This window comes from Rhinatrema bivittatum, chromosome 6, assembly GCF_901001135.1.
Source record: "Rhinatrema bivittatum chromosome 6, aRhiBiv1.1, whole genome shotgun sequence".
Taxonomy (NCBI): Eukaryota; Metazoa; Chordata; class Amphibia; order Gymnophiona; family Rhinatrematidae; genus Rhinatrema; species Rhinatrema bivittatum.
This window is the reverse complement of record NC_042620.1, coordinates 2944054-2971007: the sequence shown is the minus strand read 5'-3', so window position 1 is coordinate 2971007 and position 26954 is coordinate 2944054. Positions and strand designations below refer to the sequence as shown.

General features: G+C 45.7%; 1 protein-coding gene across 1 annotated transcript in view; it reads right to left on the bottom strand.

Moving 5' to 3' along the window:
• Positions 1-26954, bottom strand: part of LOC115093343 (adenylate cyclase type 10-like) — a gene marked incomplete in the record, with an annotated part of 787628 nt that overhangs the window by 682834 nt on the left and 77840 nt on the right. The window contains 2 exon segments of the mRNA XM_029604970.1: positions 2938-3026; positions 3108-3198. Coding sequence (XP_029460830.1) covers positions 2938-3026; positions 3108-3198 — 180 coding nt within the window.

The following is a 26954-nucleotide window of genomic DNA, read 5'->3' as shown; positions in this document are numbered from 1 at the left end:
AGTCACAGTAAGGTTAGGGTATTGCCTGAGAAGTTAGTGCTTGAGCTCAGCAGTCACAGTAAGGTTAGGGTATTGCCTGAGAAGTTAGTGCTTGAGTACAGCAGTCACAGTAAGGTTAGGGTATTGCCTGAGAAGTTAGTGCTTGAGTACAGCAGTCACAGTAAGGTTAGGTATTGCCTGAGAAGTTAGTGCTTGAGTACAGCAGTCACAGTAAGGTTAGGTATTGCCTGAGAAGTTAGTGCTTGAGCTCAGCAGCCAGTGTAAGGTTAGGTATTGCCTGAGAAGTTAGTGCTTGAGCTCAGCAGTCACAGTAAGGTTAGGGTATTGCCTGAGAAGTTAGTGCTTGAGCTCAGCAGTCACAGTAAGGTTAGGTATTGCCTGAGAAGTTAGTGCTTGAGCTCAGCAGCCAGTGTAAGGTTAGGTATTGCCTGAGAAGTTAGTGCTTGAGCTCAGCAGCCAGTGTAAGGTTAGGGTATTGCCTGAGAAGTTAGTGCTTGAGCTCAGCAGCCAGTGTAAGGTTAGGGTATTGCCTGAGAAGTTAGTGCTTGAGCTCAGCAGCCAGTGTACGGTTAGGTATTGCCTGAGAAGTTAGTGCTTGAGCGCAGCAGTCAGTGTAAGGTTAGGGTAGAGCTTCGGTAGTTAGTACTTGAGTACAGCAGTCACAGTAAGGTTAGGTATTGCCTGAGAAGTTAGTGCTTGAGTACAGCAGTCACAGTAGGGTTAGGGTATTGCCTGAGAAGTTAGTGCTTGAGCTCAGCAGCCAGTGTAAGGTTAGGCATTTCCTGAGAAGTTAGTGCTTGAGTACAGCAGTCAGTGTAAGATTAGTGTATGGCATGAGTAGTTAGTACTTGAGTACAACAGTCAGTGTAAGGTTAGTATACAGCTTGGGTAATTAGTTCTTGGGTACAGCCCGGGTACTTAGTGCTTGGAACAGTACTCAGTAAAGGTTAGTATACATCCTGGGTAGTTAATGCTTGAGTGCAGCAGTAGTGTAAGGTTAGTGTACAGCTTGGGTAGTTAGTGCTGGAGTATAGTGGTCATTGTAAGGTTAGTGTATGGCTTGAGTAGTTAGTGCTTGAGTATTTATTTATTTATCGAGTTTTATATACCGTCATTCGGATTCATCATCATAAAGCCATCATAACGGTTTACAAAACTACGAAGGTTACAAGGTTAAGGGGATTAACAGGGTTTCAAAAAAGGTTCAAACAGTTGCTAAACATAGGGGAATCATATGTTAGTTACTTTTCTGTTTTATATTTCATTTCTTGGTTATAATCTATAGTTGAGATATGTTCATTTATTCATTTAATCTTCAGGTTGGAGTGGAGGGTGAAGATGTTGTGTTGATCATTGGGTGAGTTGGTATGCTTTGTTGAACAACCATGTTTTTAGATCTTTTTTGAATGTTTTTAGGTTTTCTTGGGTTCTGAGTTCAGTTGGTAGGGAGATCCAGAGTTTTGGGCTACCTAGAGATATTGCTCTCTTTTGGGTTGAGGTGAGTTGATTGGAACACATAGGTGGTGTTTTTAGAAGTCCATTTTTTGCTGATCTTAGGTTTCTGTTTGGAGTATGTAGTTTTATAGAGGAGCTTAGCCAATTTTCTTGTTTTTCATATATAATTTTATGAAGGATGGATAGTACTTTGATTTCAATCCTGAATCTTATTGGTAACCAATGTAGTGAAATAAGTGTTGGAGTGATGTGGTCATGCTTTTTGGATCCAATGAGGATTCTTGCAGCTGCATTCTGTAGGATCTGGAGTGGGCGAATAGTGTTTAGAGGTAAGTTGAAAAGGAGTGAGCTACAGTAATCTATGTTGGAGAAAATTAGTGATTGAAGGACTGACCTGAATACAGCAGTCAGTGTAAAGTGATTGAAGGACTGATCTGAGTACAGAAGTCAGTGTAAAGTTAGTGCATAGCTTGGGTCATTAGTGCTTGAGTACAGCAGTCAAGGTAAGGTTAGTGTACAGTTTGGGTTGTTAGTGCTTGAGTACAGCAGTCCGTGTAAGATTAGTGTACAGCTTAGGTAATTAGTTCTTGGGTACAGGCCGGGTAAATAGTGCTTGAGTACAGCAGTTAGTGTAAGTTTAGTGTACAGCTGGGTAGTTAGTGCTTGAGTACAGCAGTTAGTGTAAGTTTAGTGTACAGCTGGGTAGTTAGTGCTTGAGAACAGCAGTCAGTGTAAGGTTAGTGTTCAGCTGGGTAGTTAGTGCTCAAGTACAGTAGTAAGTAAAAGGTTAATGTATGGCTGGGTAGTTAGTGCTTGAGTACAGCAGTTAGTGTAAGTTTAGTGTACAGCTGGGTAGTTAGTGCTTGAGAACAGCAGTCAGTGTAAGGTTAGTGTACAGCTGGGTAGTTAGTGCTTGAGTATAGTACTCAGTAAAAGGTTAATGTATGGCTGGGTAGTTAGTGATTGAGAACAGCAGTTAGTGTAAGTTAGTGTACAGCTGGGTAGTTAGTGCTCGAGTACAGTAGTCAGTAAAAGGTTAATGTATGGCTGGGTAGTTAGTGCTTGAGAACAGCAGTCAGTGTAAGGTTAGTGTACAGCTGGGTAGTTAGTGCTTGAGTATAGTACTCAGTAAAAGGTTAATGTATGGCTGGGTAGTTAGTGCTTGAGAACAGCAGTCAGTGTAAGGTTAGTGTACAGCTGGGTAGTTAGTGCTCGAGTACAGTAGTCAGTAAAAGGTTAATGTATGGCTGGGTAGTTAGTGCTTGAGTACAGCAGTTAGTGTAAGTTAGTGTGTTGCCTGAATAGTTAGTGCTTGACTAAGCAGTCATGATAGTTTAGTGTAGGGCTTAGATAATTAGTGCTTGGGTACAGTAGTTAGTATAAGGTCTGTGAACACTCTGGGTAATTATTGATAGAGCTTATTAATTAGTAAAAAGTTGCTATGCGTGGGTATTTTTCAAGGTCAGGTTACCATGGACATACTTTTTGGAGCACAGTCCCCAAGAGATATCTGCGCAGAATGGCTTCCAGTTCCGGTTGGGGTGCAAGTCCAGAGGCTTTTCTGCAAAATTCTGAAAGAAGCAGAGCATAGGGTTACTGCTGGAGGGCTAGTGCTGCACAGGAATGTAATTAATGTGCACTGCATACCATACCATCAGCATAGTCCTCATGCACCAGATGGCTACCATAATCATCAATGTATCCATCAAGATCGAACTCTGGGTCTTCTTTAATGAATTGTAGCTAAAGGAAGAAGAAATAGTGGTAATAATGAACGAGGAAAGAGACATCAGCTAGAATCCATTATTTTAATATTTTTAAAAATCATTTCTCCAAGTTACAAACTAGTTCAAAGTGATGTACAATACCAGAAGTTATGCTTTAAAACATAAATACAGCACTGCAAAATAAGCCAAAATAATTAAAATAAAATGAATACAAACTTAAATACATCATCATATATAAATATAAATGGATCAAAAAATTCTAACCAAAATAAAACATAAAATGAAAGATAAAAATAAATTATAAGATGACTAAAACACTGCAATACACTAATGCCCATAACAGCTGTATCCTTATAATGTCCTATAATAATATCTCAATTTAATAAAAAAAAAGGTAACTGCCTGCTTTTCAAACCCCAAATATTCACCTCATGGGGTAATCAGGTGTTAAGCTCGGGTTTGTGGGCCCTTGGGCCAATGGGAGGATGGAATATCTTGGGGAAGGTTCTCCTGTCGGGTGGCGAAGGCAGGAACCGAAGATGTGACTGGTGGACCCTTGGCACTGGAGGCTGTGGCGGCAGTGGAAGTGGAGGAAGAGTCGAGAAGAGGAGCTGTGTCTTCACCCCTGGACGTCTGAGGTTCCCCCAGGAGGAGCCCGTAGGAACCCAGACCACTGGGACTTAGGTGGACCTTTGAGAAGTCAGGTGACGGTGCAAGGGCCGATTGGCGCTTCACCCTGGAAGCCCGTGGTCCCCCCGGGAGGAGTCCGTAGGGACCCGGGCCGCTGGGACTTAGGTGTGCCCTTGGAGACGGTAGTCTTGAAGAAGTCCTAGGTCGAGTGCCAGAGGGTTGTCACTCACCAGTCCGAAGTCGTACACCGGAGAATCACCGCTTGCCAAACCGAAGTCAGGAACCAGAGAATCACCGTAAGCCAATCCGAAGTCAGGAACCAGGAACACGAAGACGAAGCAGAAACCAGAAGCCAAGCTCAAGGAACTCACCATAGCAAGTAGACTAGACAGCGTTGGAGGACGTTGCCAAGTCGAGGAATGGTCAGAGGAAGTCTCCTTATATACTTCCTCTGGCCCTAGAGGTAAGAATCAGCTGCAGGCAATTAAAGGGACGAGGTCCCTTTAACTCTGAAGGGGCGTGGCCTCGCGTCCAAGGATGGTGGAGGCCATCTTGGATCTGGGCCACGGAGGAGAGCAGCAGCAGCCGCGTGGAAGGAGCAGGGATGGCTCCGATCCCGGCGGCCAGCCCGAAGGCCCGCGCCGCCGCGCGGGGTTGCGGAGCTTGGGGCAGGGCAGTCGGCACCGATGCTGCCCTGGTCGTCGTCAGAGGTAGGGGGCCGCGCCTGCGGACGGCTGCGGAACACAACATCAGGGAGATTTTTCTAGAGAATCCAGCTCTCTGAGAAATAATCTGGGATTTTGATCTTTATCCAGAAACTGAAAATAGAAAGGTTTTAAAATAGTATTCAGTCAAGTGTCTTGACCTGACATTAATGTGCTCCTTGGATTATACCAGCTGTTGCGAGCATGGGGGAGCGGTCGCATGCTCGAGAGAGTGTGCCCTTGGGCTGCAGCACAACCCCCAAGGAAGAAAACCAGGGTATGCGCCATGGCAGGTGAGACGTATCTGAGCATGAGTGGATAGACTGAAGACTAGGAGCTCTCGGACCTCTGCCGAACCTGAACACACCAAGAAGAGACCCAGCAAAGCAATGCTGGTCTCTGGGGTAGCCCTCTGTCCACTCGATAGCCCATTCGGGCATGCCGCATGGGAACAGCAGATGCGTCAGGACGGACATGGGTCAAGAACAGAAGATGACACTGGAACAAAGACAAGACATAGCAAGGCACTTGGAGACTTGGACGAGACGAAAATACTTGGAGACTTGGACGAGATTAAGGCACTTGGAAACTTTGACGAGACGAAGGCGGAAGGGCTGAAGTGTCAGACAAGGCACTGCCTCAGCATGCCCTACACAGCCCCCCATGGGCTGGTCACGGACCATGCTGTCCCACTGTGCGCCCTACACAACCCGAACTGGCTGGTCGTGGACCATGCGGAAAGCAGAGCAGGCTCTGGGCTGGACTTCAGGAAGGAAGAGAAATCCGGACAGTGCTTGGAGGAAGATCCAACCGGAACAGGGACAATGACCGGGAACAGGACACAGGTTCAGTTTCAGATTTAAACTCATGGATGGTCATCTAGAGACTGTATCCAGCAGGAAGAGGCAAGGTTGGAACACCCAGTTTGGTTAACACGGCAGAACGTTTTGCAACTGCGCAAAGTGCTAATAACCTTTCTGTGGAGAGGAAAACGATCTCATTTAAGCTATCATGCTCTTATGTTTTCTAAAAACATGGGGGTTTAAAGTTATCTCACTATTATTCTTATAACATAGCGTGTCAAATGCGCTATTGTTGGGAATGGTATCTTGAACCAGAGAAGCCAGGGTTCAAATCCCACTGCCACTCCTAGTGACCGTGGCCAAGTCACTTTACTCTCTGTTGCCTCAGGCACAAACTTACCGCCATGCCAACAAAACCAGTTTAATTAAGATATGCTCTTTAAATTGCAAGGGCAGATCTTTACTCCAAGCATGGAGTACTGGATTTGATTTCAGATATTATATACCCGCTGAAGCCTATGAATGTACTTCATGCTTGGAGTAAAGATCTGCCCTTGCAAGTTAAAGAGCATATCTTAATTAAACTGGTTTTGTTGGCTTGGCGGTAAGTTTGTACCTGAGGCAACAGAGAGTAAAGTGACTTGTCCAAGGTCACTAGGAGTAGCAGTGGGATTTGAACCCTGGCTTCTCTGGTTCATAGCCCGCTGCTCTAATCACTAGGCTGCTCCTCCACTAATCCAGATATCAGTCCGTGAAGGCCAGTATCCTTTACCCAAGTCAGATGGTCTGCCCTGAGACCATAGCAATTCAGGAATGCACTGAGTTTGGTATTGGGCCTCTACCATTTCCAATGCTGTCTCTCGCATAAGGTTTGGATGTCTGCAAACCCACTGCTGCATAAGGCGTTCTAGGCCAACTAGGAATTGTTCAGTAAAACCACTTTGGCTACCTCCACCCCAGTCTTCCTTTCCGAGTGCAGCCACTTCCAAGCCACATCCTTTAGTCAGTGAAAAAGGTTACCAGGTTTTCCTCTGGTTGAAGAACTCCTTGCTAAAACTGCTGTCAATGGGCTTCTGGAATGAGTTTTGCTCTCGCTAGAATGTAGGTTTTGACTTCAGGAAATGTGGCCCTCTCTTCAGGATTGGTGGTTTGGAAGGCATCTTTGACTTCTCCTAGACTCCCAGTAAGTAGATTCCTCAGATAAGTAGTCCACCTGTCCACTGGCCACCCTGCCAGTCGAGCTGTGTTCAAAATTTTTCAGGAAACCATCGAGGTCTTCTTCTGGAGTCATTTAAGTAAGTTGGTGATGTCTTCTGGTGATGTCATGAAGCTGCAAAGTCACTTGTTCGAAGAACTCTGTTCGGGCTTTTTTATTATTCCTTTCAAACCTGTTCTTTACTGCTGAAACTATTCTGTTTTTTAGCTCGGGTGCAAAACAACAGTTGCTGGACTACCTAATGTCAGGTTTGTAGAGGTATGACTGCTAAACCACAAAGACTGACATGAGAGAAGTCAAAGATCAGAGAATTGCAAATGGCAAAAAAATTTAAAAAATCGATGCAGGAGCTTAAAGCTGATCTTATAAAAGAAATCTCGAAGAATGGCTCAGCAATTTTGGAGGATAAATTAATTAAATTGCAATCTTCAATAGGCAAGGTAAAATAATCTTTTGAGTCACAGAAGCATAGGATCGATGATCTTGAATCTCACATGGTGATGCAGGAGACAACTACAGATCGTGTGGCTGCTGAAATGCAGACTCTGAAAAAAGAAAATGTGCTGAATGATAGAATAGAAGATCAAGAAAACAGGAAAGATGAAATAGCCTACGTGTTATTGGTGTCCCGAAATCTGTGAAGGACCCAGATCTACTGCCGCTCTTACAAGTCTGACTTCCTGAAACCCTGGGCTTTTCCCTGACACAGTCAGTGGTATTTGAGAGGGCCCATCGCCTTGGTCCAATTAATCAGAATGCTACTAGGCCGTGACGGGTGATCGCATAGATTCGGAATTTTGTCGACAAATAAAAAATTCTCATTGCCTACAAAAAATGAGGTGCCTCAGGACCTTTGAAATATGAGGATTCCCGTATTCTCTTATTTAATGACTACTCTGCAAAGGTATCAGAGGACAGACGAGCCTTCACGGGAGTGTGTGCAGGGTTATTTCAGCAGGGCATTAAATTTACACTCCAATATCCTGCCAAGATCAGAGTTTTTCATGCTGGAAAAACAACTACCTTTCTCTCTAAAGATCTTATACAGAAGTTTACTGCCTCACTTAAGACTATGAAGGGAGGACCATTGAGTGTCTTGAGATAAAGAATAAAGGGTTGCAAGATGTTTTGAGTGCCATTCAGCATTTTTTTCAATATCGCTGAGTTAAGTTTAACTGTGTACTATTTATGTTTCAGGATATTGCTTCCCAAGTATCTATTTAAGTCTCCGTTATTGCTTTACCTGCTCTGTTTTCATGGCATAGAGTAGTTGATATGAGCATGTTGGTCTAGACATTTTCTTTTTTGCAGTTTGGCGAACAGCTACACTAGACATAGCAGCAACATATTTACTCTTCTTTTTATGTTTGCAGAAGAGAACGTTTGTGTGGCCTCCTCCATTTGGTGCTTACGTTTCATTAGCATCTTTTTTTCTTTGCAAAACCCAACCCAAAAACACCCAGACCGCTTAAGACTGTATGTCTGTTGTGGTCTCTGCCGCTTCCCCTTCTCTAGCCCTGAACAGTGCCTACCTCCGCTGCTGGAAACGCCGCGTCCCGCAGTGCCGGGACTCCGACAACTCTGCCAGTTCCACGTGGCGGCCGCCATTGCTTGCCCGTCTCCCCGCTGCCTCGCACGTGCCTGAGAACGCCCACTTTGTGCGCACAGCTCCCGGAAGTCTGGCTCCGCCTGTGCTAATGACGCCACGCCCTAAGCCTGATATAACCGGCGTCCGGACTCCTTGCCTTGCAACGAGGTTCACTACTGCCTAGTAGTTCTGAGTTGCGCTTCGTCTGTTCCTTGTTCCTGACGACCTTTGGATTACCTTTGACTTCGCTTCAGCCTGCCGCCTGCCTTAGACCTTGGTCCGTTCCTGACTTCGCTTCAGCCTGCCTCAGACCTTGGTCCGTTCCTGACTTCGCTTCAGCCTGCCGCCTGCCTCAGACCTTGGTCCGTTCCCGACTTCAATACAGCCTGCCTCAGTCCACAGCCTGCTTCAGTCCACAGCCTGCTTCCATCCACAGCCAGCGGCAGACTCTGTTCCAGTCTACAGCCTGCTTCAGTCCACAGCCTGCTTCCGTCCACAGCCTGCTTCAGTCCACAGTCTGCTACCGATTCCATCTAGGTCTTCAGCTTGCTCCAGGCCCAGCATTCTACAGACCCTGCCTCACTGTCCGGTTTGCTACAGGTATCGCTGCCGCCCGCTGCCCTGTCATCAGCTGGCCCTCGACCTGTATTGCCGGTACACGGACTATCTTTCACTCTGGACTTTCCATACTATACTCCCAGCCCAGGCTTACCTCCTATTGGACTTTGAGCATATACCCCAAGTCCCAAGGTTCCAGGACCCTACGGGCTTCTCCTGGGGGGTTCCTGGTTCCTGGGTGAACACCGCCAGCCTGTGGCTCCGCCTCCCGGCCTACCCTGTCATCATAGGTGGGCCGGCCCAAGGGTCCACTACCCTGCCTGCAGTACCCAACTGCAACAATGTCTACATAAATAAAAAAAGACACAAAAAACAGTCTCCAAACAATAGCTCACTTAATCAAAGCTTAACTACATTTATTTATTTTATAATTCATCACTGCTCCAAAACTGAAAAAACAAATCAACTTATATTGTATAAAAATATCGGTATAAGAAAATTGGTTCTTACCTGATAATTTTCGTTCCTGTAGTACCACGGATCAGTCCAGACCATGGGTTATGCCTCCCTTCCAGCAGGTGGAGACAAAGAAAAACTTGAAAGGCACCCTCACTTAACCTGGTGTGCCACCTGCATCCCTTCAGTATATAGAGTATCAAAGCAGAATAGTACTAGCAATGAATCAAGCAAGAATATAACTGTAAACCAAACGTATAAACATGTAACCATTAGCTTTCTTTCTTAGTATGCTGCAATAACATACCCTGAATATGCGCGCGTGGACTTTACAGATCCATATACTACCCAAGCCTAATCTTTGAGCAGGTGTCTGGACTGATTCGTGGTACTACAGGAATGAAAATTATCAGGTAAGAACCAATTTTCTTTTCCCTGTACGTACCCAGATCAGTCCAGACCATGGGATGTACCAAAGCTTCCCTAAACCGGGTGAGACCTCGCAAGTCCCGCTCTCAATACACCACTGCCAAAATCTCCAGGTGCCTGAACGTCCAAGCGGTAGTGGCAAGCAAATGTATGGAGCGTCTTCCAAGTAGCAGCTCTGCAAATCTCCTGAGGCAATACCAACTGGCATTTGGCCCAAGAAGCTGCGTGAGAGCGAATAGAATAAGCCTTCAGGCCCTCAGAACAGGTCGTCCTTTACAAATGCAGACGAAATGCTTCTCTCAACCATCATGCAATTGTTGTCTTAGAGGCCTTGTGACCTCTCCTGGGACCGCTCCAAAGGACAAATAAATGATCTAAGAGTCTGAAAGAATTTGAGACTTCCAAGTAACGTAACAAAGAACGTCGAACATCCAGTCTACAAAGCTCTCTTGCGTGCTGTACCTCATTCGACAAGTCAGGAAAAGCCGGAAGCTCAACTGACTGGCTTAAATGAAAAGATGATACCACTTTGGGCAAAAAGGATGGTACCATTCGAAGAGAAATCTCCAAGTCAGAGATCCTCAAAAAGGGTTCTCTACAGGAGAGAGCGTGCAACTCAGAAATTCAGTGAGCTGAGCATATAGCCACCAAAAACACAGTCTTCCAGGTGAGGTCCTTCAAAGTCACCGACTTAAGGGGGTTCAAACGGTGGATCACACAATACGCGAAGAACCAAGTTTTGGGTTTTTTTTTAATTTATGAGATTTTACATAATTATACAAGTATCCACTTGTTAAGAAATACATACATTGCAGGTGGAAATAATCTACATTTTATATTTTATATTTATTATATCTTGCAACACTAGTAAACTGCATATTGTATTCAATAGAAGAAAAAGTGGGGAGGACCCAAGAAATAGAGCGTTACTTTAATTTCAAATCAAATTTACCATCAATATTGAAAATATGACCTCCTGAACAGGTCCCATTCCCATATTCCATAATGCCAGACCAACATCAGAACAACTTAGGCGTGAGAGTCCAAAAATTCTCTTAGTTGAGATGGCTCATGAAAAACCCTCGCTGGGTCCGAGCCCGACCGAGCCCGACCGAGCCCGACCGAGCCCGACCGCGTGGCCATTCGTGCCGTCCAGCCGCCGCCTCCGACCGTCCTGAAGGCCCGCCTCCTACCTGAGCAGCCAATCGCCAGGCCCTGCGGCGCTTTAAATCGTCCTCCAGCTCCGGGGATCCCTCCTTTCAAGCGTCCCCTGCGAACGGCGATCCGCCTCCAAACGCGGCTTCGGCTCGAGGGAAGGCCTGCGCGATCGGCGCCACGGACCCACCGGGGTAAGGCCTCAGTTCCCTCTCACCCTCGCTGGGTCCGAGCCCGACCGCGTGGCCATTCGTGCCGTCCAGCCGCCGCCTCCGACCGTCCTGAAGGCCCGCCTCCTACCTGAGCAGCCAATCGCCAGGCCCTGCGGCGCTTTAAATCGTCCTCCAGCTCCGGGGATCCCTCCTTTCAAGCGTCCCCTGCGAACGGCGATCCGCCTCCAAACGCGGCTTCGGCTCGAGGGAAGGCCTGCGCGATCGGCGCCACGGACCCACCGGGGTAAGGCCTCAGTTCCCTCTCACCCTCGCTGGGTCCGAGCCCGACCGCGTGGCCATTCGTGCCGTCCAGCCGCCGCCTCCGACCGTCCTGAAGGCCCGCCTCCTACCTGAGCAGCCAATCGCCAGGCCCTGCGGCGCTTTAAATCGTACTCCAGCTCCGGCGCCGCGCGCCGTGCGTCGCGCGCCGAAGGAGCACGACAAAGGGGCCCGCCCCTTTGTGTGCCCCTTCGGGCAGCCCCTGCGGTCAGCTCCGAGGGACCGTACTATCTCACCACTCTCCCTGCTAATCCTCTATGGACCGCTGCTCCCACAGTCGGAAAAATATACAAACATCAGCCCCCTGATGCACCAACAATCCTCAAGGTGCCCTGCATCGGAATCCAGCACCCAAGACTATTGTAACCAATGGACCATTTGATTTCCAATCTTAGCCAAGCCCCTGCCTCCCAGCCCTTCACCGGTTGAGACCGTGGGGACCCCCTCCTGCCATACCCCAACCAATCTACTGGCTCTCCCTAATAGTAAATATCTGTACCCCCAAAGGTCTCAGGCTCTCCCCCCCCCTAATCCCTACCCCCTTGCAGCCTTCCCCTGCAGCCCCCCCTCCTTGGAAGCGGGCTGCAACCTTCTCCCACCCCTAACATCCCTCCAATCAGCCGCTTCACCCTCCTACACTCAACTGTAAGTACCCTTACTTCAATGTACTCTATCCTCTCAGTTAAGTTTACTGGAGCTGTTCTTTGTATTGCACTATATTCATGACCCTGCACTATTGTTCCTAGCCCGACAGCTCTATTGTTCCCAGTTCAACTCTCTGAATCCTGCTCTGCACATTCCCCCTAAACCTGCTTTGGTTAATCTGCATTGCTCCCAGTTTAACCTGCTCTGTTTTAACCTGCACTGTTAACCTGCATAACCTGCATTGCTCCCAGTATAATCAGTTTTAAATTTGCTCTGTTTAACCTGCATCGCTCCCAGCTCGATACTGTGAAACCGGCTCTGTATAATCTGTACAAATATGCTCTGTCTAATCTGCATTGTATATCCAGCAAAATAATCCATATTGTACTACCTTCACTGCACATCCTACTCTATCTCCTAACCGGACAACCAACATCCACCCACCCCCTATTACCCATCCCTCGCCTCCCAAAATGTGCTTCCCTACCATATCTGTCATACACCACCCCCACCGGCGGATCCTCCGCCCAGCACACCCCCACCCCTCCTTCCAGCATAAATCCCTAGTCCCCATCATGATTTCACCCATCACACAACTGCTTGGCCTGGCCACGCTTACCATTTCCCTTTTTAATGCACAATCCATCCTAAAGAAAGCCCCCATACTCCAAGATTTGCTCACAGACACCAACCCAGATATCTGTGCCATCACAGAATCCTGGCTAAAGAACTCAGACCACGTTTTCATCAATCAACTCCCAACGCAGACATACAACATTTTATCTATCCCAAGGCCCAAAAAAAGAGGAGGAGGTATACTCCTAGCTACCAAGAAACACCTTAACCTCAAACTACAAACCATCTCTCCCCCCCCCAAGACTTGAAATTGGTCTTTTTAAATCCAAATCCCTGCAGGTCTGCCTTGTCTATGCCCCCCCCGGCATTCTTGAACAGGACCCATCCCCCCTCATTGAATACATCACCGACAACATAAAGCCAGATACACCCGCAGTAATACTCGGAGATTTCAATCTCCACGTAGACACCCATCCCACTACGCCTGCTTGCGAAACTCTACTCGTCACCCTTAAAGCTCTGGGCTTCAGTCAACTAATCTCAGAGCCCACACATAAAGCTGGTCACACACTTGACCTCCTTTTTGTTAACACAAGCATTACAGCACCCCATGCACCCATCTCCACCCCCATCCCCTGGTCCGACCACTTTCTTATCAATGCCCATCTCACCATCAATACTAAAACACCGATCTCAAGCTCACATAATAAAAAGATATCATTCCGTAAACCATGTCCTTCGGAGCAACTCTCCCTAGCCTTCAACAAAGTATCCGAAAACCTCGACCTAACTAACCCAGATACCGCCCTACTATCTTGGGACAAGTCCATCTCTAACATAGCCAATGACCTTTGCCCCACCATCCACAAAATAATAACCCCTACACGTACCGAGAGAAAGCCATGGTACACCAATGAATTAAGAAAACTGAAGCAAGACCTCAGAGCCAAGGAACGTACCTGGCGCAAACAACCTACACCCACACACAAAATGGCCTACAAACATACACTACACACATACCGACAAGCAACTCTGCACGCCAAACGTGACTTCTACGCAGCAAAAATCCACAGCTACAAATTCAATCCTAACGCTTTATTCTCCTTCGTTGCAGATCTCACAAAATCTCCCTCTCCATCCTCCCAAGAAGAAAATAGTATAGAGAAATGTGAGAAACTAGCAGATTACTTTAAAAATAAAATCTCCCAAATTATTACTCGGCTCCCCTCCAATCCTGCCCCCACAGACCCACTACCTATTGACAATAAAATTATTCTCAGCTCCCTTGACCTCACCTCCTCGAAGGAAGTTGAATCCATACTAAAGAAGATGCGACCAGCCACACATATCGCAGATGCCATCCCATCAAAAATTCTCCTCACCATTCCTTCCGCCATTGCAAAGCCAATAGCAGATATTATAAACTGCTCCATCACCACCGGGAAAGTCCCCGAACCACTGAAACTTGCCATTGTGAAGCCTCTACTGAAAAAACCCACCCTCGACCACAATGACCCAGCAAACTACAGGCCCATCTCCAATCTGCCTTTTATATCAAAAATCATGGAGAAGGTGGTTAACATGCAACTCACTGATTTCCTAGAAGAAAACAATATCTTACATCCCGCTCAATATGGCTTTCGCCAAGACCGAAGCACCGAAAAACTCCTGCTTGCAATAACTGACACCGTCCTCAAAGGCATGGACCACGGTCAATCATATATACTTGCCCTCCTTGATATCTCTGCCGCTTTCGATACCGTGAACCATCAAATCCTATTATCACGGTTAGCGGAGATAGGCATCTCAAATACAGCCCTATCCTGGTTCTCCTCATACCTTGACCACAGAAAGTACCTAGTCAAACTTGATAATTTTGAATCCGCTCACATTCCCCTCACACAAGGCGTACCACAAGGCTCCTCTTTATCGTCCACCCTCTTCAATATATATCTACTCCCACTCTGCCACTTACTCTCTAAACTAGGACTAAAATTTTTCTTATATGCAGATGACGTACAAATACTCATTCCCATTCGGAAATCCCTCACTGAAACCCTGCAATATTGGGAAACTTGCCTGACATCCATCAACTCTCTCCTCTCCAATATCCACCTTGCACTCAATGCCTCTAAAACAGAAATCCTCATCCTAACAAATCAATCTATCGACTCGATCCACCAAATGAATCAAAACGCCTCACAAGCTCACACACTACCGCCCAGTGTCAGAGATTTAGGAGTTTCCCTAGACAATCAGCTAAGCTTCAAATCTCACATTAAATCACTACTAAAAGGGGGCTTCTTTAAACTTCAAACCCTCAAAAAACTGAAGCCCCTCCTCCACGCCCACGACTTCCGCACTGTTATGCAAACCACCATACTATCTAAAATCGACTATTGCAACTCCCTTCTCATAGGTCTCCCTGCCTCCACTATTAAACCCCTCCAAATCCTCCAAAATGCTATGGCCAGAATCTTAACAAACACCAGGAAAACTGACCACATCACTCCCATACTACAGGATCTCCACTGGCTCCCCATTTCCTACCGTTCCCAATACAAAACACTTACTATCCTCCATAATACATTATACAAAAACAACTCCCCCTGGCTTGAGGATATGCCACATTTCCGTCAAACTAATCGCCCCACCAGAAACACCCTCGCTGGCACCCTTCAAACCCCTTCACTCAAAATTGGGCACCTTACCACTACCCGGGACAGAGCCTTCTCCATTGCGGGTCCTACCCTCTGGAACTCCCTTCCTGCTAAACTCCGCCTAGAACCGTCCCTGAGCCACTTCAAAAAAGGAATCAAGACATGGCTCTTTAAACAGGCATACCCCAACTCCTCCCAATCCTAGTCATTGTCATGTCTCGAAATTACTCAGCTCCCGCTCAGCCTACACACCCCCTCCTCAACCTCCCCTTCGCCATCCCAACTCCCCCTGCTCCCCTACCTTCCCAGCTCCCCCTTCTCCCTTACCATTTTAGCTCCCTCACCCTCCCAGCTCCCTCCCTGCTCCCTTCCCCAGCACCCTTCTGCCTCTCTTCTGCTCCCTTCCCCAGCACCCTTCTGCTCCCTTCCCCAGCACCCTTCTGCCTCTCCCCCACCCCCCCCTCCCTTCCTACGAACAGCCTTTCCTTGAAAGTGCCATTGCCTTAACGATCTCCTATACCCCTACCCCTACCCCCTCCTCTCCTTTCCCCTCCTCGCTCCCCCTCTCCCCTCTCCCTGCCCCTGCATTTAACATTAATATTGTAAATAAGTTCATATGTTAAGTTCTTAAGTGTACATGCATCCTTAACATTCTGATGCATATCTACTCTTAACATGGATAATCTTCATCCAGTTCTTTTACAAAGTTGTATCCCTGCTCGTTGACTCTCTCTATCCTTGTTCCTAGTTCATTGTAATATCGTTAACTCTCTCTATCCTCGTTCATTGTAATTTCCTTTCTCAGTTAATTGTGAACCGACATGATGTGTCCTACGAATGCCGGTATATAAAAATTGTTAAATAAATAAATAAATAAAACATTTTCAGGGGAAGCGCAACTGAAATAAAGCTCCCTTTTGCAGGACTTCTGCTCTCATTGAGAGAAATATTTTCCTTCCAGCTTGAGTAGGTTTTATTAAATCTGGGTAACACCAGACTTTATAGCTGTGAAACAGGACACGCCTATTTCCAAAGAAATATCTTAAAACGTTATTTTTGTCCATAAGAAACACGAAAGAGACCAGCAACGGTCTCCTTCTTGAAATAATTAATTCTTGTGAGGACTCCAAAAATGCTGAAATATCCAATGGTGGCACAGGTTCTTCTTGATTAACTCCAGTATAATCCAGAATATGGCAATGTATTCTATGAAGGATTAACTCCCTTCATAGAATACATTGCCAAACACATCAACTATGACTCCCCTGCACTAATAATGGGAGACTTCAATTTACATGTAGACTCGAACAACGCTCCACTAACTGCGAAACTATCCTATCTTCACTTAAGCACATGGGCTTCAAACAGATCACTGACAACCCAACTCACAAAGCAGGCCACACTTTGGATCTGATATTCGTAAACGAAGTCATCTCTCTCTCATCCCCTCCAACCTGTACACCGGTACCCTGGTCGGACTACTTAATCATAACTACGGTCCTTAAGACAGCAGACACACTTCCCCCTTCCTTCCCCAAAACCACGCTCCTCAGAAGTCATAATCAATCATCTTGATAAGGAATTGCCACAGCTTGACCTCTCCGATGCAAACACAGCCATCACTTCATGGCATGCTATCACCAACAAAGTCGCAGACCAAACCTGCCCACTAACCACCAAGGTGCTTCACAAGGCCCAGGACAACAGAAAACCTTGATTCACACCCGAACTGAAGGCCATCAAACTAGACCTCAGAAACAAAGAACATATTTGGCGCAGAAATCCCTCTACCACAACCCAAGCAATCTACAAATCCATCCTCAACAAGTATAGGAACATCATCTTCAAAACAAAGAAAGGCTTCTTCGCAAAAAGAATTCACCATTTCATCTTCGACTCTAAAGCTCTTTTTTCATACATCTCCACTCTCACCAAACCCTCCCCTCCATCCATTCCAGATGACCAAGCTCTCTCCAAAGCTACAGAACTGGCTACCTTCTTAGAGAACAAAATTCTCAATCTCACCAGACAGTTTGCCACCCCCAATCCCCCTACCCCCCTCTCGCTGACCTCAGTATCTCAACAGAACACTAGGTTAGAATCCTTCGAGACTACCTCATCACTCAAAGTTAATAATATCCTAAAGAAACTCAAACCCTCTTCCCATCCGCTAGACACCATCCCATCGAACCTTCTCATCTCAATACCAAATACCATAGCAAAACCCATCGCAGAAATCATTAACTGTTCTTTAACCCAAGGTCAAGTTCCCGACTCTCTCAAGCAAGCCATCTTGAAACCTCTCCTAAAAAAACCTAATCTTGCAACATCTGAACCAGCTAACTTCCGCCCCATAGCCAACTTACCCTTCATTGCCAAGATTATGGAGAAAATAGTTAATAAACAACTCGCAGATTACCTGGAGGAACACAAGATTGTGGCTCCATCGCAATATGGATTTCGTAAATCCCTAAACACGGAATTCCCTTCTGATATCTCTCATGGACTCCATCTTCTTGAGCTCGAACAAAAGACAACCTCACCTACTCATTCTCCTTGACCTCTCTGCGGTCTTTGATACGGTCAACCATTCAATCCTTCTAGACCGGCTCGCTGACATTGGTATTTCAGGCACTGCCCTCGACTGGTTCTGCTCATTTCTCAGCAACAGATCATTCAAGGTCAAAATCAATAACAAAGAATCACAGCCAATCAGTTCTAACCTGGGAGTCCCTCAAGGTTCTTCCCTCTCACCAACCCTTTTCAACATTTATCTTCTACCTCTCTGCTTCCTCCTTTCTAAGCTGAAAATCAAACATCTCATATACGCGGATGACGTTCAAATTCTCATCCCGATTAAGGAGTCCCTACAAAAATCTTTAATCTTCTGGGAGACTTGCTTTCAGGAAATCAGCTCACTCCTCACTAAACTTAACTTAGTCATCAACAAAGACAAGACTGAATACCTCATTATCTCCCAGGAAGACAATCTCATTTCTAGAGAGACAGCCTCCCTTATAATGGGTCAACTACAAGAAGATTGCAACTCTCTCCCCAACCCCCCTTCAACTATTCTGGACAACCTCAAAAACATGTCCTACATAAGAAATCTAGGCGTACTCCTGGACAATCAGCTGAACCTCAAAAGATTTGTAAACACGACTAAAGAGTGCTTTTTCCCATAAATGCAATCAACCCAATGCTACTCTTGTACACTGTCTGTGGACTTGCGATCATATACACAAGTTTTGGAACTCCATTCTCCAGTGGATTGGAGGAGCTCAATATAATACTGGGACATTGGGAGCATCCTTCTGCATATTGGGGATTCCTATTCGGCCTGGCGGAGTCACAGGTCTCCACCCTCATCTGCTGCATAAAAGCCGATTAATCACTTTACGGGTTATTCTCCGACACTGGATATCGTCTACGGATCCGTCACTGAAGGAATGGTTGGATGCCATGTTGGATTTATACCTCCTAGAACAGAAATCTATCCCATTACTTTCCAAGAAAAAACAGCTATTGTTTACTACTATCTGGCAACCGTTCTTGAAATCACTGCCACAGAGTCTTCGCCAACCTGCTGCTCCGAGTAGCAATGACTGAAATCCATTCTTTCTGTTCTCTTTGGGGATATGGCTAACCATGGAAACTGTTTTGGCTTCATGGCGTTCTTGCAAACTGTCCTAGTATGGTTCTGTATGGTTTTGTTTCTGTTTTAATGCAATGTATACTGCTATGCTTACCCTGTACGATTAAGGTGCTGACGAGGGGACGGGTGGGGGGATGGAATGGGAAGGGGCTAAGGGTGGAGACATTACTTTGGGATTTCTAGATTTTGTTATGTTGTTCTTCAGCTATCTTTTTGATGATTGCACTGATGATGGGACACTCGTTACATACGACCACCATGTATAGAGAACAACCACTTATGCACACAGTTTGATGTTATTCTTTATTTATTTATTTATTTGTAGATTCTTCTATACCGAGGTACGTATAGTTATACATCACTTCGGTTTACAGGGTTTATTTATTATTTTTATTTATTTATTATTATTATTTATTTTTATTATTTATTTATTATTTTATTTATTTTATTGTTATTATTTATTATTTATTATTATTTATTATTATTATTATTTATTATTATTTATTATTATATTTATTTTTTATTATTTATTTATTATTTTTATTTATTTATTATTTATTTATTTTTATTTATTATTATTATTTATTCGGTTTACAGGGTTTATTTATTATTTACTGTAAACCGAAGTGATGTATAGTTATACATCACTTCGGTTTACAGGTTTATTCTTGTATAACTCTTGTTTTCTGAGATATTTGGTTGTATATGAATAAAAAGCATTACAAACAAAAAAAAAGAGTGCTTTTTCAAATTACAAGTTCTTAAAAAGCTAAAACCTCTTCTGCACTCACACAATTTCCGCCTTGTTCTACAATCAATCATCCTTACCAAAGTTGATTACTGTAACTCTTTGCTGCTCGGTCTACCAGCTACCACCATTAAGCCTTTACAGATGTTACATCACGCCCATCCTCTACAACCTCCACTGGCTCCCGATCAAATACAGAGTTCTCTACAAAGCTCTGACCATCATGCACAAAACCTTACACAACCTAGCCCCAATTGATCTTACCTTTCAGCTGCGCACCAACAACTCCACGAGACTGATTAGAAAAGCATACCAAGGCACCCTTTTTGTCCCTCAAGCCAAAACCTCGATAAGGAATAGGGCACTTTCCACTGCAGGTCTGACCCATTGGAACACCCTCCCACCAGACCTCAGATAAGACCCCTGCCTGCATTCCTTCAAGAAAAAACTGAAAACATGGCTATTCAGCCTAGCGTTTCCCTGATCCTGCTTGTTAGCAATACACTCTCGCTATTATTCCTAATTACTTCCCTCGGCAACTATGATTTGTTTTATGTTTTCAATTCGCTCTCAAACCCGCCCCTATATCCACCATTCAATTTTGATCCTTTGTTTTTCTTATCCTCCCTCCGCCGTCTAAACCATATACGCCGTCCTCCCCCCTGCATTCTAGCCCAAAATCATTCGATGCATTCAACTGCTTGTTAACTTTAACTTTATAGGCTTTATGCAAGGCAACTAGTCATGCAAGGCAACTAGTCATGCTTTTGTGGTCATGCTAACAAGTATGACCACAAAAATTCTCCATCCAGACAAGGACAACAGGAAACCCTGGTTCACACCCAAGTTGAAGTCGCTCAAACAAGAGCTCAGATGTAAGGAGCACAGATAGCGAAAAAACCCTTCCACAACAACCCTCTCGGCTTATAAATCTTCTTACAGAAACGTCATCAACAGAACCAAGAAAGAATTCTTCTCTAAAAAGATCCACCACTTTATCTTTGACTCTAGAGCTCTGTTCTCCTATGTATCAGCCCTCACAAAACCAACTGCCCCTCTCATACCAGACGCACAAGCGTCCAACAAAGCCAACGAACTGGCAGTCTACTTTGAGAAGAAAATCGACACCCTCCTTGCACCACTCAAGGGGCCCCCTCCCCAACCGAACCACTCAACCACCACCGGCCCACAACGCTCACATCCAACCCCCCAGCATCACAAATCATCCACAGCTTCGCTGGACACCCTCGAGTTAAAATCCGCCCTAGAAATTGAAAACATCCTTAAGAAGATGAAGCCCTCGTCCCACCCACTAGACCACATCCCTTCCAATCTGATGTTCTCCATTCCTAACATTATCGCCAAACTGATAGCAGACATCATAAACTGCTCGCTGTTCCAAGGCCATGTCCCCGACCAACTCAAGCTTGCAATTCTCAAGCCTCTCCTTAAAAAACCTAACCTTCCAACCACTGACCTAGCTAACTTCAGACCCATAGCTAACCTCCCAATGATCGCCAAGATCATGGAGAAAGTTGTAAACAGACAACTAACTGAATTCTTAGAAGAAAATGACATTCTCACCTCAAACCAATTCGGATTTCGAAAGGCATTGAATACTGAATCACTTCTAGCCTCACTTTCGGATACCATCCTCATTAATCTGGAAAAAGGTCAACCTTTCCTTCTCATCCTACTGGACCTCTCCTCAGCGTTCGACACCGTGAACCATCCTTACCTCCTTTAGCGTCTAGCAGATATCGGTATAACAGGTTCAGCGCACAACTGGTTCAAATCTTTCCTTGAAAACAGGCAATACAAGGTTAGGATTAACAACAAAGAGTCACTCCCTATCAGATCAAAGCAGGGGGTACCCGAAGGATCATCCCTTTCACCTACACTTTTCAATATTTATCTCCTCCCACTCTGCCATCTACTTTCCAACCTCAAGCTAACTCACTTCCTATACGCGGACGACATTCAGATCCTCATCCCGATAGTGGAATCCCTCCACAAAACGTGGTCTTACTGGAACAGCTGCCTTTCAACAATCAAAAACCTGCTCAACAACCTCAACCTCGTGCTAAACACCAGCAAAACGGAAATCCTCATAATAGCCCCAGACAATGGCACCCTGCTCAACCAGCCTAGTCCCCGCCCAACTCTCCTTTACATCGATAGACCACACGCCGCAAGTAAGAGATCTTGGGGTGATTCTAGACAACCAACTCAACTTCACTAAGTTCGTAAATAACACTACCAAAGAATGCTTCTTCAAATTGCAAGTTTTAAAAAACCTAAAACCACTTCTACACTTCCGAGACTTCCGCCTGGTACTACAATCTATCATCCTCCCTAAACTGGACTATTGCAACTCACTCCTCCTGGGCTCGCCCGCCAGCACCATCAACCACTTCAGATGGTTCAGAATGCGACGGCTAGAATCCTCACTAACACCAAAAAAAAGGGAACACATCACCCCTAGCCTCCAGAATCTTCATTGGCTGCCGGTAAAATTTAGGATACACTTCAAATCCCTCATGATGATTCATAAGGCCCTTCACAACACCTTCCCCCTCAACCTATCTTTTCAACTGCAGCAGCACACATCCAAGAGACCGATCAGAAGTGCATGCCAGAACATGCTTCACACCCAGCCGGCTAAAACCTTACTGAGGAAACGAGCTATGTCCACAGCAGGTCCCCCCCTTTGGAATCTGCTCCCAGCAGACCTCCACCAAGAACCATGCCTCTTGACATTCAAAAAGAAGCTAAAGACTTGGCTATTCACACAAGCTTTCCCTGAGAACTAAAACCTGATGAAGCAATAGTCGTTATATATACCTCTGTACATATGTTTCTGAGTTTGGAACCTAGTTTTCAGTTAACTGAGCTTTTTTTGAATGTCCCCCTAAAAGTGTTCCTTTACACCTGTTTTAATGTATTCCGCCCCTGAGGCGACTGTTCAGTTCCATGTAAACCGGTGCGATATGTATTGTATACAGGATCATCGGTATATAAAAATCAAACATAAATAAATAAATAAATAGTATAAGATGTTAACTTCAATACCATGTTACTTAAAGTTTTTTATACGTTCCAGGTTCTATGTAATGCTCTCAGGTAAGTTTTATTGTTTCACTGTAAACCAGTTTGATTTGTATCCAATGCAAGAAGATCGGTATATAAAAAAACCATAAATAAATAAATAAATAAAATAAATAAGTATAAGAGCTTTGGTAATTACTGGTGACACAGTCCCAGGCAATTTTAATACTTGCTGTTATTTATTTATTTATTTATTTATTTAATATCTTTTATATACCGACGAACGTTGGGAACATCTCATCGGTTTACAGAGAACAGAACTTAGCAACAGGCTTTACATTTGTCACATGATTATAATAGGAATAGTAGAAATAACAATAATAACAAAAACAATAACATACGAATAATATGGAAGTTATACAAGTAATAATTAACTAAGTGGGATACATGATAGTGGTTAGTCAGAAGAGGGGCAGGGAGATTCTGCTAGATATGATTGATATCAACATTTGTAGGAGGAATAAATTTGTATATACAATGGTTGTCGAGGAATATATACACGTTTGTGAGTAAAAATGTTCTTATTTACAGTAAGCTGTCTTGATAAATTTGCTTTCCGGGAAGCATAGTAGAAAGCTAATTGTTAGGCAAGATGGAAAGGGGTGGTTAGGGGGTGGGAAGGAAAAGGGGTGGGGGGGGGGAGAAGGGAGGAGGGAGGTTAGGAGTTAGGGAGGGGGGGGGCTAGTGAATGTGTGAATGTTAGGTGTATGAGTGTCTAAAGAACCAAGTCTTCAGGTTTTGCCTGAATATTTTTGGGCAGGTTTCTTGGCGGAGGGAAGTGGGTAGTTTATTCCAAATTATCGGTCCTGCTAGGGAGAGGGCTCTTTCGTTAGTGGTGCGGAGTTTAGTAAGCTTAGGTGAGGGGGTGTGTAGTGTGGCTAGATATTGTTTTCTGGTGGGTCTACTACTGTTGTGAAAGGAGAAGTGTTCTTTGAACCAGTGCATGTTGTTGTTATGAAGGGATTTGTGTATTAGGGTGAGGGCTTTGGTTATGTTATGGTTATGGTTTAGCGGTCTTTGGATGGATTCTTGGGTACTGTGGCAGATGACCACGCCCACGGGGAGGATCCTCGTGGGGAGCCACAGTACTGGGCTAGACTCAAGACGCACAAACACAGAATTAGAACTTTTATTGTACAGCTTGATGTATACCACCAGAGGTGGCAGTAGTGAGGTGATCCAGAGGTAGCAGTCTCGGGACCCTCAGCAGAGGGAACCCGTCTCACCACGTTGGTATAGGGGAATTCCGGTGTAGGTTTTCCAGCAAGGCAATGCTGTAGATGAGACAGACTGAGAGTTAGATTACTCACTAGATGGTAGCTGTAGGTTGGCGATTCCACCAGGCAGAAGTAGATGGTACAGGCACCGAGGCAGGGAGAGCAGGCCCTGAGGAGCGAGCACCTGATCCCAGTAAGGCACCTGAAATAAAGCAGAGGGCCCCCGAGGAGCGGGTACCCAGGTTAGAGATTACCCCAAAGGGCAGAGAGAGAGCTTCCAGCGACAGCATGGAAGCAGCAGAGTAGCTTAGACCAGATAAGTCCAATCCAATTTCCAGTCCTTGCTAACTCGATTAGCTAGCAAGTAAGGGCAGGCTAAATACCCGGATGGCATGACGTCACTTGAGGGGGACGCCCCCGAGGTTCACGCCATAGCTGGAATAAAGATGTGGCTAGTGTGTACGCGCGCACCCTAGTAGGTCCTTGGGAGGAACATGGCGGGAGGCAACGCCATAGCCGTTCTGAGGACACCGGAGAGGGCGGCTTGTAGACGTGGTGGTAGCCATCTTCCCAAGGTAAGCGGGAGACTAGAAAAAGGTGAGGCATAAGGGGAGAAGCCGTTTGACCCCACACTTGCGATACATATCTATATAAATAAAAATGTTAAATAGTTTGGACAAAATCGCTAATCTCAGAAACCACTGAACCGATTGCTTTCAAATTTGGACACAACCTTCATTTCGCATACAGGAAGGTTCTTCTGTACTTACATTACAGATATGTCACACCTGTGACAGGTAAAATAGGTTTAAAGATTTTTTCGAGAAAACAGCGACATCTGCTGGACGTAAGCGCCATCTGTTACACCTTACAGTAACACACGCTACACTAATCATTTCGCCAGTCCAGGTCCACGTTTCACTTCCATTTTAACTCATTCGTGCACTTTTTTCGCCGGAAGATAACTATTTCCTTTACAGATAAAATACACCCACCACCCTCCTCACACCCCCCACACACATGCCAAATTGATTTACTTCCCACAGCCTCCCAACACACACAAAACCTGACAGAAGTCCGGGAGACTTCAGTGTGGGGCCAGGACCGGTCCGGGACACATCTCCAGCACTACGGCAGTTGGCTGCCAGCAATCAACATGGCGCTGACGGCCCTTTCCCTTACTATGCCACTCTAGGACACCAATGGCGGCAGTAGCCCATGTGACATAGTAAGGGCGAGGGCCCGTCGGCGCCATTTTCAGGACTGGCAGCCGGCGGCCCTTTGCCCTTACTATGTCAGAGGACCTACCGCTGCCATTGCTCCACCCCGCTGACATAGTAAGGGCAAAGGGCCGTCAGAACCCGTTTCAGTGCTCGCAGCCGACGGACCAATGCCAATACATCGCTCCCGGACCTCTCCTGAACGCCCGCTCCACCGACTGACATTTTTATCAGGTCTCGGGGGGTCTGGAGGATGGGGGGTGGTAATGAATTTATTGCGAACATCTTGGGGAGGGGTCACAAGGCGGGGGCAGGTTTCATTCATTCGGCAACCCTGGGGGGGCCAGGGGGTGGACTACTGTTTTTCGCAGGGCTGGGGGAGGGGGGCAGGAGAGTGTGGGGTGGTTAGTTTAAGAGAACTTTTCTCATAGGGTTGTTTTTTGGGGGAAGGGGATGGTTCACACACAAATACATACATAAACTTGCACGATCTTGGGAACGCACCAAAATAGCCCTCCCCAGACCACAAAACAAATTTGGAAGTGCACATTTGGTTAGGCACTCCCCTATCTGGCTACATTTATTTATTTATTTATTTATTTATCTATTTAAGGGTTTTTATATATCGCGGCACGTAAGGAAACATCACCTCGGTTTTCAATGAACATTAACTTAGCAAAAGCTTTACAATCCAAAACATAACGCACACAGACGCCCAGGGACAGACCACATGTAGCACCAACAATTTTAATTTCCCGAGTCTTGGGGGGGGGGCAGGAGGGTGGGGGGTTATTATTTGATTTAAAGGGTTGGGGTGGGGGGGTTCCCACAGAAATAGAAAGACAAAGGTTTTCTGATCTGAAGGGTGGGCGGTAGGCGGGGGGAGGTGACAGTGAGGGGAGGGAGAATGAGGGGGAGGTGAGTGTCAGGGGAGAGAGAATGAGGGGAGAGGTGAGTGTGAGGGGAGAGAGTTGGAGTGGGGACAGGGGAGGGAAGGGGGGTGAGTGACCAAGGGGGAAGAGGATGAGTGACTGAGGTAAATGAGCAAGAGGAAGGGGGAGGGAGGGAAAAGAACCTGACTCTGCCACTGCAACGCGTGGCCAGGTACCGCTAGTGATTTAAATAAATCCAATGGTGAAATATTGTCTATAACTGGAAAATTCATAAATCGCAAGTTGTGCGCTCTCAAGCTATTCTCAACATTTTCAAGTCTTTTGTTTGTAATTTTTCCCCTTGTAAGATGGCAATTTGCACTTTTTCAACCTCCTTTAAATGATTTTCTATTTCAACTATTTTATTTTTCTGTGTTGTAACTTCCTCAGCATTTATAGAAACCTTATTTTTTGTTTCTTGCACTACTCTTGTTAAAGTTACAATAGAATTTTCTAAAGATTGCAGAGCAGTCCATCTGGTAGTCAACGTTATTTTAAACGGCATTACAGTCTCTCCATGAGGGATTTCTTTTCCTCACCTTCTCTTACCGAAGTTGCACAGGTACCCAAATCCAAACCTGAGGCTCCCAGCGTCTCATCGGCTCCCAGCCTCTCTCTTTCTCCTCCGTTACAAGGCTGAGTTTCCAAATGTAGCTCTCTGATGTTAATATCCATTGTTGGTATCTTTTGCTGACCCGCTTCCCCTCCTCAGGTGTTTCCCATCGGGGTTGCGGTCCTCCAGTCTCCTCGATCTCTCTCAGGGCATGGCGGTGCCTGCCTGTCTGGACAACCAGGGCTTAGTGATGTCTCTGGGGTCAGAGGGGATAGCACACGCTCAGCTTCTATCCCTCAGCGACCAGCTCTCTCGGCGTCGGGTGTGGGGTTGCCGCGAAGAAGCTCCCTATGCGATGTTGGTTGTTCTCTTTTGGAGTGGAAGTTAAGTCCACTCCCCTCAACTTCGCTTTTCTCTTCGTATGTGGC